Below are 13,622 nucleotides of genomic sequence, written 5' to 3' on the forward strand. Positions count from 1 at the left end.
AAACAGCATCTTAGAAAGTCCTATCCTGGGACATTGTCACAATTGGACAACTCCCCAGAAAAGCCCCATTTACAAAGCATTGTCATTATTTGACCTCACTCTGTGGAAAAACCCTTTCTCCAGGGCATCAGTCAAAAGAAATTGGTAGTAATTCTTTAATATTCAGTTCAGTTCAGTTCAGTTCAGTCACTCAGTCGTGTCCGACTCTTTGCGACCCCATGAATCACAGCATGCCAGGCCTCCCTGTCCATCACCAACTCCCGGAGTTCACTCAGGCTCACGTCCATCGAGTCAGTGATGCCATCCAGCCATCTCATCCTCTGTCGTCCCCTTCTCCTTCTGCTCCCAATACCTCCCAGCATCAGAGTCTTTTCCAATGAGTCAACTCTTCGCATGAGGTGGCCAAAGTACTGGAGTTTCAGCTTCAGCATCATTCCTTCCAAAGAAATCCCAGGGCTGATCTCCTTCAGAATGAACTGGTTGGATCTCCTTGCGGTCCAAGGGACTCTCAAGAGTCTTCTCCAACACCACAGTTCAAAAGCATCAATTCTTCAGCGCTCAGCTTTCTTCACAGTCCAACTGTCACATCCATACATGACCACAGGAAAACCATAGCCATGACTAGACGGACCTTTGTTGGCAAAGTAATGTCTCTGCTTTTGAATATGCTATCTAGGTTGGTCATAACTTTTCTTCCAAGGAGTAAGCGTCTTTTAATTTCATGGCTGCAGTCACCATCTGCAGTGATTTTGGAGCCCAGAAAAATAAAGTCTGACACTGTTTCCAATGTTTCCCCATCTATTTGCCATGAAATGATGGGACCAGATGCCATGATCTTCCTTTTCTGAATGTTGAGCTTTAAGCCAACTTTTTCACTCTTCACTTTCATTTTCATCAAGAGGCTTTTGAGTTCCTCTTCACTTTCTGCCATAAGGGTGGTATCATCTGCATATCTGAGGTTATTGATATTTCTCCCAGCAATCTTGATTCAAGCTTGTGCTTCTTCCAGCTGCCTAAAACTGATACTAATTTGGGCAAATAAGTTCTAGCCAAAAGAAGTTATGGGGAAGGAGAAATATACTGGGGGCTCTGAAGAACTCTGACATTTTTCTGGATGCCTACAAGGCCATGTACATGTGTATACCTGCATCCATGAGCAGTAAAGACTTGGGAGGTCTCCAATCTCTGACCTCTGGCCAACTTTAGGTCCCTGCACAAGTAGGAAGTAAAGATTAAGTCACAGTCATAAACTACCTAAGCACCTAAGGTGTGCCCCAACACACACACACACACACACACACTTAGCAAAAAATAGAAGACTTATTGGTTAAAGGCATTTAATGGTATCTCTGACAAATAATTAGCTGACCACTAAACTAATCAAGGAAAGACTTCCATGGCTGTATACTACAGATTTGTAAATTCAGTCCAGGAAAGTCACTAAACAGCTACAACAATAACAACAAAAGCAGGGGAGGGAAGGGAATCTAATTTGCAGAGTTGACACATTATATTATTTACAGTGTCCACTTTTCAACAAAAGATTATAAGATACATAAAGAAAGAAGAAAATGTGGTCTATACACAAGGGGAAAAAAGCTGTCAATAGAAACTACTCTTGACTCAGATGTTAGATTTCTTAGACAAAGATTTCAAATTGGCTATTATAAATATGTTCAAAGAAATCATGTTTAAAGCATTAAAGGCAGGTATGAGAATGATATCTCACCAAATAGAGAATGTAAATAACGAGATTTAAATAGAAAATTTGAAGTTTAAAAGAACAGTAAGTAGCATGAACAATTTACTATAGAGATTCAATAGCATATCTGAGCTGGCAGAAGAATGAGTAAACTTGAAGATAAGTCAACTGTGATTATGCAATATGAGGAGTAAAAAAAAAAAGGATGAAAAATGAACAGCGCCTCTGAGACTAGTGGGGTATCATCAAGTGTACCAGAATACACATAGTGGGAGTCTTAGAAGGAAAGAAAGGGGTTCAGTTCAGTTCAGTCGCTCAGTCGTGTCCGACTCTTTGCGACCCCATGAATCACAGCATGCCAGGCCTCCCTGTCCATCACCAACTCCCGGAGTTCACTCAGGCTCACGTCCATCGAGTTGGTGATGCCATCCAGCCATCTCATCCTCTGGCGTCCCCTTCTCCTCCTGCCCTCAATCCCTCCCAGCATCAGAGTCTTTTCCAATGAGTCAGCTCTTCGCATGAGGTGGCCAAAGTACTGGAGTTTCAGCTCCAGCATCATTCCCTCCAAAGAAATCCCAGGGCTGATCTCCTTCAGAATGGACTGGTTGGATCTCCTTGCAGTCCAAGGGACTCTCAAGAGTCTTCTCCAACACACTTCAAAAGCATCAATTCTTCGGTGCTCAGCCTTCTTCACAGTCCAACTGTCACATCCATACATGACCACAGGAAAAACCATAGCCTTGACTAAACAAACCTTTGTTGGCAAAGTAATGTCTCTGCTTTTGAATATGCTATCTAAGTTGGTCATAACTTTTCTTCCAAGGAGTAAGCGTCTTTTAATTTCATGGCTGCAATCACTATCTGCAGTGATTTTGGAGCCCCAAAAAATAAAGTCTGATGCTGTCTCCACTGTTTCCCCATCTATTTCCCATGAAGTGATAGGGGTAGACAGAATATTTGAAGGAGTAATGGTCAAAAGCTTCCCGAGTCTGCTGAAAAACGTTGATCCAAGAATCTCAACGAATTCCAAGTATGATAAACTCAAAGAGATTCATACCAGACATATTATAGGTAAACTGTCTAAAGACAGAATCTTAAAAGAAGCAGAATGATTCATCACATACAAAGAATTCTCAACAACAGTTAATATCTTATCAAAAACCATGGAAACCAGAAAGCAGTGGGATGACATTTTCCAAACACGAGAAGAAAAGAGACTGTCAACCAAGAGTTCTATACCTATCGAAACCATCTTCAAAATGGAGAAGAAATTAAAGACATTCCAAGATAAACAAAAACTGAGAGGATTCCGTTCTCTATTGTGGCACGTAAGTAGCACAAGAAATTCAAAGGTGAAACAAGAGGACGCTGGATAATCACTTGGATCTACATGAAGAAATAAAGAATATCAATAAAAGTAGCTATAATTAAATGTAAAAGACAGTATGCATGTATTTTTTGGTAGCACTCTTCTTCTATCTGATCAAAGGAAAACTGTATTAATTACAAAACTGTTGATGGACTTACAACACATAAAGATACAGTAAGTATGACAATAAAGGCACGGGGGAGAGCGAGGGAGCAGAGCGACATTGGAGCAAAGGTTCTGTATGCCATTGAAGTTAATGTAGTATTACTCTGCACTAAATTGCTGTAAACTAAAAGACTAATTGTAGTCCCCAGAAGAGTACGAAAATAACTTCTAAAATACTGTAAAGAAACAGTAAGGAAATCAAAGCAGTACATAGAAAATATCTATTTAATGCAAAAGTAGGCAGTAATGAACGTATAGAACAAAAAAGACATGTCACATAGAAAATAAATAGCAAAATGGCTGGCATTAATCCACACCGTTAGTGATTACATTAAATGTAAATGTATTAGGTACTCCAACAGAAAAGTAAAGAATAACAAGAATGGATTTAAAAATCAAACTATATGCTGTCTATAGTAAACACATTTAGATTTTAAAACACAAGCAAACAGAAAGTGAAATGATGGAAAAAGATATGCCATACAAACAATACCCACGGAGAGCTACAAATATTGAACCAAGCAGACTTTAAGACAAAAATGTTACTGGAGACAAACAAGAAGTATTCATGATGAAAAAAGGCCGATCCAGCATAAAGACATAATAATTATAAACAAATATGCCTTAACAGCAGAGCTCCATAATTTATGAAGTAAAACCAGAACTGAAGTAAGATTCAATAATAATAGTTGGAAACTTCAGTTCTCCATTTACAATAATGGACAGAGCAACCAGGCAGAAAATCAATAAAGAAACAGACGCCTGAACAACACGAGGAACCAAGTGAGCCTAACTTATAACACTCCACCGGACAAGTGCAGCGTACACCTTCTTCTCAAGTGCACGTGGAACGAGTTCTAGGACAGACCGTACGCCAAATCATAACACAAGCCTTAAACACTTAGAAGGGGTGAATGAAACAAAATATGGAAGTATACTCAGTGATGATAGAGTATAGAGTACAGGTGACAGAGGAGTGAAATTAAAAATCAAGAAAAAAGGAAATTTAGAGATTGCGTAAATACGTGGAAATTAAACAACTCACTCTTAAGAAGAAATAACCACAGAAATTTAAAAAACATTCTGAAATGAATGGAGATGAAAACACAACATTATCAAAACCTATGGCATACAACATGCTTAGAGAGAAATGTACAGCTATAAATGTCCACATTATAAAATAACAAAGATGTCAAATCAAAAACCTAACTTTCCCCTCTATGAAACTGGAAAAAGAACAAACCAAGCTCAGATCAAACAAGTAGAAGGAAATAATGAAGACTAGAAATAAGTAAAACAAAGACTAGAAAAATAGAGAAAACCAATAAAAACAAAAGTGTGGTTCTTTGAAAAGATGACCATATCTGACAAAATTTAACTAGACTGACCAAGAAAAAGAGAACAAGACTTAAATTTCTAAAATCAAGAATGAAAAAGGGGACATCACTGCCAACCTTATAGAGATAAAAAAAGATTACAAGGGAATATGAACACTCTTATGCCAACAAATTAGATGGCTTAGATGAAAAGAAAAATTCCTAGAAAGACATAAGTATCAAAACTGACTTAAGAAAAAATTGAAAATCTAAATAAACCTTTAACATAAGACTAAGTTAATAATTCAAACATCCCCCAAAATGTTTTATTAATGACTTCTACTAATCATTGAAAGGATGAATATCAGGTAGTTTCACTGGTGAATTCTACCAAACACTTGAAACGTTAATACCAATTATTCACAAGCCCTTCCAAAAAGCACAAGAGGAGCGAATGATTCCCAATTCCTGTGCAGCCAGTATTCCTCCGATATTGATAACAAAAACAAAAACCAATGTTCCTTGTGAATACAGATATGAAAATACTCAACAAAACATTAGCAAAATACAATCTAAATGCTCACCAGTTGATGAGTGAGTGGATAAACCAAATATGGCATAATCATACTATGGACTGGTGGTTCAGTGCTAAAGAATCCACCTGCCAATGCAGGAGACACAGGTTGGATTTCTGGGTTGGGAAGATCCCCTGGAGGAGGAAAGGGCAACCCACTCCAGTATTCTTGTCTGAAAAAATCTCATGCATGGAAGAGCCTGGTGGGCTACAGTCCATGGGGTCGCAAAGAGCCGGTCACCACTGAGCAAATGAACACGCACGCATGGACTATACCCAGCCATAAAAAGGACTGAAGTAGTGGTGAGATGCTGCAACATGGCTGGACCTTGAAAATATTATGCTAAGTTAAAGAAGCCAATCACAAAAGGCCGTATATTGCTCAAAGGCATGCTGTTAAGTGGTTGCCAGGGGCTGCAGGATAAGTGGGAGGGCTGTCTTAGGAATGGGAAGTGACTGCTAATGGGCAAGGGGCTTCTTTCTGGGGTAAGAAAACTGTTCGAAAACTGGATTATGGTGATGGTTGCATACCTCTAAATATATTAAAAAATTACAGAGCTTTACATTCTAAATAAATGCATTCTATGATATTTGAAATATATCTCAAAAAAGATGCTTAAAAGAGTTAGGTGATGGGTGTTTGGGGGAAGAGCCCAGCAAAAGGTCTAATTCAGGCAGGATGTGCATGAGCTACATAGCTGGGTTGGGGCAGGTGCAATAAGGAGAACTATTTAGGGGTTCAGTTTACTTGGATGCTCCCCATTTAGGGTCCAGGATTCCTGAAAGAGCATCCCTTCATGGTGCAAGGACCTACCAACAAAGAAGATGGGAAAACACACATCAGGCATTTTTTTGCCCTCTCCTTCCAGGAATTTAGGACTTGAACTCTCTGGGAGGCTTGCCGCCCTAATGGCCAAGGTCAAGGACTTCAAGCTCCTCCAGGATTGGCTCCTCTTCAGGCCATAAGTCCACCCTCCAACCCCAGTAACAGCAGTGTTGAGCACGGCTGTGTGCTGGTTAAACAGACCTGCTACCCTTGCCATCTCTCCTCCACCCCTAGATGAGTGCTGGCTGAGCCCCTCTCTGAACAGGCATTTGATCTGTTAGGTAGGAAAAGGCATTTGACCTTCTTATGCCCCATTGCTAAGAGCACAGAGCAGTTCCGAGTTTCCTCAAAAAATCATCTAAGGTTCAAGCTGAGAGGGACCTTGGAGACCATCCAGTTTTGCCTCCTTCCCTCTCTGGAGATGAGGACGCTGAGGCTTGGAGTGGTAACGCAGTTCGAGAAGGGTACTACTAGGATCGTCGTCCAGCCGTCTGACAGCCCTAGAGGTTGGCATGCCTGTCACCATTTACAGGTGAAGATGCAGAGGCTCGGAGAGGTGGGAAGTGGCCGGGGGTACTTGGCTGGGAAATGGAACCAAATAGTCCACCAGAACCTGCTTCCCTTTTTGAGAAACCCACAGGACTGCTACCCCAGGACATCTGAATGGGGAAGAGGTAACAAATGGGGACACTTCTTGGAAAGCAACTGTGACCCCTGCAAGCCCTGAGCTGCAGATAGGAGGCCTCCAGGCTCTGGGCTTCAAGCACAATCCTGCAGCACGAGGCTCGAACACTCTGACGCATCCAACCCACCTCACATCATCCTCTTCAGCTCGTCACACCCTTAAGGTCAAGTCAGGCTGCAGGGCTCTCTCGCCTGGCTTCTGCCAGCCTTCCTAGAGGAGAGAACAGACAGAGCCTGTCCTGCCTTCCCACCAGGGGGCTTCACTTGGTGAAGGGACAGGTTCTGCAAATACTTAGTCATTGTGATAGGTGTTCTAGAGGAAAGGCAAGGGATGGCATGTGAGCAAATGCCAGGGGTCAGAGAGGGCCTCTCAGGAAGAAGTGACACAGAGCTCACAGTGGGTGCCACTGGAGTCCCTTGAGCGTTTCTGAGCAAGCGGCACTGGGACCCGGAGGGCCGCTGGAGCAGGTGCTGGCTGGAGCTGGAGGATGGACTGGAATGGGGACGATCCATGCAGAAAGACCAGGAGACCACTATAGTGGTTGGGCGGCAGGCTGGTGGCTGGACCCAGGGAGCTGGCATGGACGGAGACAAGTAGAGAAACTCAGATGGATTTTGGAAATGGAACTGGCGGAACCTGGCGTGGGCAGATTGGAGGAGGAAAACGGAAGTGAGTGTTTAGGTCTAGCCTCATCAGCTTTGGCCACTCTCTAGGCCAGGAGACCACCAGGGGAAGCGTCACGTGAGTCTGGTGCTCAAAGTGAGGCCTGGGTGGAATAATCACTGTGATTCTGAGAAGGCTGCCAGCAAGAGGGCTGAGTGGATGGGGGCAGAAGTGAGTCCAGCAGCGTCTGCTCGTGCAGGAGCCTGGAGCAGCGGCAGAGAAGGAGAGGCTGGGGAAGCCTCGACCTGACCCACCTCTGCAGGCCGCGGAAGCCCTTCCCTAGTATGTCTGTTGCTCTGGCTTCTTGTCCTATGAGACTCAACTTGGGCATCAGCCCTCCCAGAGCACGCAGGCCTGCTGCTCTCCCCACATTCCTTCTCAGCCTATAACATCACCTTCTGCCACCTGGGCCTCTGCTTCGTCAGGCTGTGAACACAGTGAGGGTGGATACTGTACCCTCCCTAGCTCTTTATCTTCATGCCAGGCACTAGGCCTGGTGTGGAGCGAGTGCCACAAATGATCGTTAAATGAACTGCCCGAGATTGCCTATTTAGCAATCTTGGAAGAGTTTCTGGAAAATGGAACTGTCTCAAGAAAGTGGGCTCACAGGTTGCACAGACGTTTACAGAAGAGAACCAGTTCTATCACCCCCAACCCGGGGATGGCAGTCTCTCCCTCCAGGTCAGCAAGGGGCTCCTCTGCCCAGCTTGAACTGTGCTCAGTCACAGCATTCCTGCCCCGCCCACTGGCCTCTGTGCCCTGGCCACTAGACAGCCAGACATGCCCCTGGATATCAGGAAACGGACAAGGAGTCCATGTCAATGTCTCACTCTCGCTCAGAGAGCTACACCAGGTGGGGCTGGACTCTCCCAGGCGGACTGCCTCTGGGACCCTGGGCGTCAGGAGACGGAAACAGGCGCAGGCGAGCACAACGGTCTCCCTGCTCCTGCTGCACCCACTGCTCTCCTGCCAGCTTCTCCGCCAAGTGCAGAGCCAGATCACAGAGGTGACGAGACGACTGTCAGCTGGGCGGCACAGACCCACACCAACCAGGCCCTAGACAGGACGAAATGGACTGGGCTCGTGGGTCAGGGTTTCGGAGCTGCTTCCAGGTGCAGGCCACCTTCCCAGGGCTTGACTGAAGGCATCATGAGAAGGCCCGGTGTCTGCAGGGGCCAGGGAGGTCCAGGCTGCGTGGTGGGGGGAGGTTGGAAAGGGGCTGGGGAGGGCTGTCAGGCAAACCAGCAAGGCTAAGAAGCTGGGCTTTCTCTTGTAGGCACTGTGAGGCCAAGATGCAGTTTGAGGAGGGACATGAGGTGGCAGGAGCCATGCACGGGATGCTGGCTCGGGCAGAGGACTAGAAGACGCAAGGATGAACTTGGGATGACCAGTTGAGAAAGCCAGTACAGTTGAGATGATGAGGGTCTGCACAAGCAATTCAATTGGCCTTGGGGGCGGGGATGTGGTCACAGCCCTGGGCAGGATCTCAGGAGCCGTCAGCCTTCAGTCACGGGAAATGACCCTGGGCAGGCTGAGAGCCAGGAAACCGGGAGAAGGGGCTCCAGCTGGGGTGGATCTGCAGGCTGGAGGTGGGCACTGCACAGGTGAGGGGCAGAGGATCTGGTGGCTCTTTCCTTAAAGGTGATCAAAGCCACTAGGACCTGGGGTGAGATGTGTGGGAGAGACTTACTGCAGAGTTCAGAGGGTGAAACAGAATTCACAGCCAAGCTTGGTGTACGGGTGGGAGAATAGCTGGCCAGGAGAGGCATGAAGGACCAGGCAGGCCCAATCCGGGAGGAAGGGCATGGGGCAGGCTCTCGGGTGCTTGGAGTAGTGGTACTGCTCACTAGGTCCAGCACTAGCATGGGGTCACAGGTGAGTGCAGGAGGAGCAGAGCAAGGCAGGGCCAGCAAACTGTTCCTGGGGGTGTGTGGTGGTGACGGAGGGAAGGAGAGTGGGGCTGGGCCTCTGAAGCACCTCAGGGCAAGAAACTTTACACAAAAAAATGTTCTGATGAGAGACGGAAGGCAGGTTCACAGGCTGATAGAAGGAGTCAGCGGAAGGAAGCGGGAGAGTGCTGGGAACAGAGGACAGGACGGGGGCAAGGTTCCCGACAACAGGAGGGCGCCCAGTGCTGAGAGCAGGGGGAAACGTGGCGGGCAGAGGAGCAGTGGGGGACGGCCAGCAGGCCTCGAAGGCCTCAGGGCCCCGTCCGCCCTTGCCCCTCCCCGGCCTGGGCAACAGCTGCCTCAGCGCTGCTCCAAGCCCTGGCCTTGGGTCCCAGTGCAGAGTTGAAGAAAATGAAATCTGCCATTGCACAGACCCACCACCGAGCTCAATACAGCAGAAGCATCGAGGAATGTCACCCAAAAACAGAGAAATGAGACAATGTCCTGAGAGTTCAGAGCAAGCTTGTTCACCTCTGCTTTTAGGAGGGAGCAACCCTTCTCTGCACAGCAGATCCTGCTCGCTGATGTTTGGGCTTCTGCAGAAGCACCAGGGACTAAGGACTGCTCCAATTGTATATGGAGAGAAAGGTGTATGACAGAGGCTTTGCAGAGTTCAGAGGGAGAAACAGAGAATTCACAGCCAAACTCAGCATACGGATAGGAGAATAGCCGGCCAGGGGAGGTAAGAACGACCAGTCAGGCATAATTCGGGAGGAGGGGCGCCAAGTATGATAGCACCTGCATATGATAGTGAATGGATTCATACTGTGGCATATTGTGCCCCCAAAAGGTGTCTACAGTAATCCCTCCCCAGGTCCAGGATGCCCCCCACCCCCGCAACTCCACCACCAGCAGGAGAGAAGGTGTCCTCTGGAGAGAGTGCCAGGCTTTGGATTTTAAAGACATTAAGCCCAGATCTACTACGGTGATTCTGGCATGTGATATATTTTTGCCGCTCTCTTTATGGAATTTACTACTTGAGCCTGCCGATTTTATCAAGGACACTTCTACTCAGAGACAACATGGTCAAATATCCTGTTGTAAAAGTCTGATTCAGAAATATCCAAGAATGAAATCAATAACAACATCTGTTGTCTTGGGGAAAGGTATACCAATGAGTAATGGATTCTCTTTTGATCTTAAGGAAAAAACACACACTTTTCTAGTCTGGAAAGTCAGAAAGCTTCTTCACAGGTAGCTTGTAACAGCTACACAACACACACACCCCTACATACACACCCCCTTAAAATAGATGGACTGCATCCCTGCTATGACAACTGAATCACAGGCCAAAGAAGTGTTTCTCAAAGTGTGTTCAAAGATACAGATGCCATGAGATGCTCTACAAAAGGCAGGTTCCCTGGGCAAAAGTTTGAAGACTGTATCTATTAACACTCTCCACCTGATTTGGAGATGCACATTTGCACCAATTAATATGTGGAAAGTTCTGAAGTCTGTCAGTGAAAAGCCTCCCAAAGTTTAATAACTCATGATTTCTAAGGTTACGGCCAAGGAAACCTTGCTCCCCTGTTTATAGAAAAACTCATTTGGAACAATGATCCAAACTGTCTCCTGCCCAGCCAGACAGGTTCAAATTTGTTAAATGAGGCAACAACATTTAAACATTTGGAGATTTTACATTAAAAAGCCAAATATTGGGACTCCCCTAGTGGTCCAGTGGCTAAGACTCTGAGTTCCCCATGCACAAGGCCTGGGTTTGATGCCCTGGATTCCACATGCCACATGTAAAGATCCCACACGCTGTAACGAAGATGCAAGATTCCACACTTCAACTAAGATCCAGTGCAGCCAAACGAATATTTTTTTTTACAAAAGCCACAAATGTCTCCATTTCTGGACCATCCTTCCTGCCTGCCAGTGGCTGGCTGCCTTCTCTGGACAGGGCAGGTGCACTCTGGCACTGCAGTGCTGCCCAGCCCCTCTCACTCCAGGATTGTCCAGCTCTGCTACTTTAGGTGGGCTTCAGGACTTTGTGAGTGATTCAGACTGGGTCCCTGCTCCCAGGCTGCACTGGCCAGCTCTGTCTTAGGATGGGTTGGGAGGATGGGAGCAAAGTGGGAAACACACCTGCACCAGGCCTGTTTCTCACACGGATTGTGCAACCTGGGGTCCATAGTCCCAGAAGACAGCCCCAGCAGCAGACCCTCTTACTGCTCCCTTCTGGGGTTAGTAGTTGAGTAAGTACCTTCCCTAACCCAGCCCTGGCAAATCCACCTTTGCTTCTAGGATTTAAGCTCCACCTCCCAATAGGATTTACTGAGAAATGGTCCAGAAAGACCAAAGCTGCTCTAGGCCCCCATTGAAATCCTTGCTGCTCTGCTCTGGGCTTTGGCCTGACCTCAGTCAGCATGAGCCAGACCCTGCCCTCTGAATCCTATGGAGGCCATGGTTATTGCAGTAGCCAAGATACACTTGCCCTCCATCTATTCCTTCCAAACACAAAAATGCATATGTAAAATTCTTTTTTCTTGTTAAAATCAAAGTTAGGAAAACTGTTGCTCTAGGGCAATGAGAACCATGAAACTCATCTTATTTCATTTGAGCTGCACAAAAGCTCAACCACAGATATTATCTTATGGCCAGATTAACTGGGCTCTTTCTCTCTTTGCTCTCTATGATCTGTTTAAGTGTAGGGCCCTACTTAGTTTTGTTATATTTACTTCTCATGTTAAAAACGACCTCAAACTCTTTGTGAACAGACCAATACATCTGTGCCATCTTTATCATCACCTGGACAAGAGTTCTTCAAGCTGCTTGACACATTCCAACCTTTCTGTATCAGGATCCAGAATATACTTTTCAAAGAATCAGAACCTGGCGCCCATCTGGTAAAGCCGGCGCCCACCTTATAGTTTACAGGCAAGACTTCCCAGACTCACCTTGTCACACCAGTCACTTAGGAAAGCCCTTAAACACACAGCTTCGCAGACCCTTCCCCAGAGCCTATCCAGGAAGTAGGTCAGAGTGAGGCTAGGCAATCTGCATGTTTAATAAGCGAGGGACAGGTGGGTTTTAGGTTCCCACGAGCTTGGGAGGCGCTGCTGTAAAGGGTTGCACTATCTTGTTTCTGGCAATCAACAGGGATAGTTTCAGCCAGTCAAGGGTTAAGTTACAAGGGCCACTGCCCAAAGGAGGCCGGACCTCCGCAGCCGCCAACGTCCTCGGCGCGTTTCTCGGCTTGGAATCCTGTCCAAGCCCGCTGCGTTCCACAAGCAGCTCCCCGCGACTTTTGGAAAACTCTGAGTCAGGGCCCCTGGGTCCAAGTTTGTGACAGAGGCGGGCGAGGAGAATGAATGGCCCCGCTCCGAGGCGGTTAAGCCGCAGAGGCGGCGACGGGAGCAAACCAGGCTCTCTGCAAAGGACCTGCGGGCGGGGCCGGGAGCCAGGGGCTCCGCCGACCCAGCCTTGGACTTGGCGGACCAGCAGCCGGCGCTCACCGTCCGCGCCGGACCCCGTACGGCGGGCTTTCCCCTCCTCTCGGCTCCCCTTCTACCCCGGGATGGGACCCTAACCTCCAGCCGGGCTCCGCCGAGCAAGAGGAGCCTCTGGACGCGCGCTCCAAAGTTAGGACACCGGGGGAAAGTTGCAGCCACAACTGAGCCCTTTCCACGGCGGAAGCAGGTGTCGGGTGGCCCAGGGAATCCTGCGGCCAAATCCCCGAGGCGGGACCGGCAGCGTCCAGTGGCTGCAGGAGGAACCGGCGGCGCGCGCCCCTCGCCTGAGCGCCTAAGTCCCGAGTCCGCGGCGCACGTGCCCGCCCAAGAGTTACCTTTGGGCGCTCGCAGGTGTCCCCTCCAGTCTTTGCAGCAACACAGCCCCATTGCAGCAGCCTACGCCCGCGGCTCAGCTTCGCTGCCTGGCGCGCCGCCTGCTGCCCGCACCCTCGGAGCAGGGTGGCTGATGTCCTGCTGGCGGACGGTGCCCAGCCCGGCACGGGGCCACAGACCCGGCCGCTCCGTCTCCCTTACGCTCCGTACCGGTCCCACTCGGCGGGTATCCCGGCCTCCGGGCAGACCCTGCTAATCAATAGGAGAATGCGCAGATCGCGCCAGCCGCCGGGCCGGCCCGCTTTTATCTCCGCGCGCCGGGGCGGCCCCTACGCCGGCTCCCTGCCCTCGCGGGCGCCCTCCCCACGGCCCGTTACTCTCCCGGGGCGCCGGGCTGTGCGCTCGCGAGGGGCCGCCAGGGGGTGCTGTGCGAGCCGGCGCGGTCTGCGGCTCCCTCCTCCACCCGCAGGGAACCGTGGTGGGGGATGCTGGCAGACCGGAAGGAAAGGTCCCCTCGCACTGCAAGGGCGGCGCCACCCCTCCCCCAGCATCCTCTAAGTGGTCACCTCATGGTGACTTGGGAGG

At 48.3% G+C, this 13,622-nt stretch overlaps 1 protein-coding gene across 7 annotated transcripts in view; it reads right to left on the minus strand.

Annotated features, from left to right (window-relative positions):
* Positions 1 to 13,622, minus strand: part of ARHGAP22 (Rho GTPase activating protein 22) — a 177,753-nt gene that overhangs the window by 64,753 nt on the left and 99,378 nt on the right. The window contains exon 1 of one of the 7 annotated variants that reach the window (XM_044942403.2): positions 13,040 to 13,402. The exons of the other annotated variants lie outside the window; for them this stretch is intronic. Within the exon in view, the coding sequence (XP_044798338.2) occupies positions 13,040 to 13,091 (52 nt within the window). The 5' untranslated portion in view covers positions 13,092 to 13,402. Of the gene's footprint in view, positions 1 to 13,039; positions 13,403 to 13,622 lie in introns of those variants that run through there. 7 annotated transcript variants of the gene reach the window in all.

The sequence above is a fragment of the Bubalus bubalis genome, chromosome 4, assembly GCF_019923935.1.
Source record: "Bubalus bubalis isolate 160015118507 breed Murrah chromosome 4, NDDB_SH_1, whole genome shotgun sequence".
In the NCBI taxonomy this organism is placed as follows: Eukaryota; Metazoa; Chordata; class Mammalia; order Artiodactyla; family Bovidae; genus Bubalus; species Bubalus bubalis.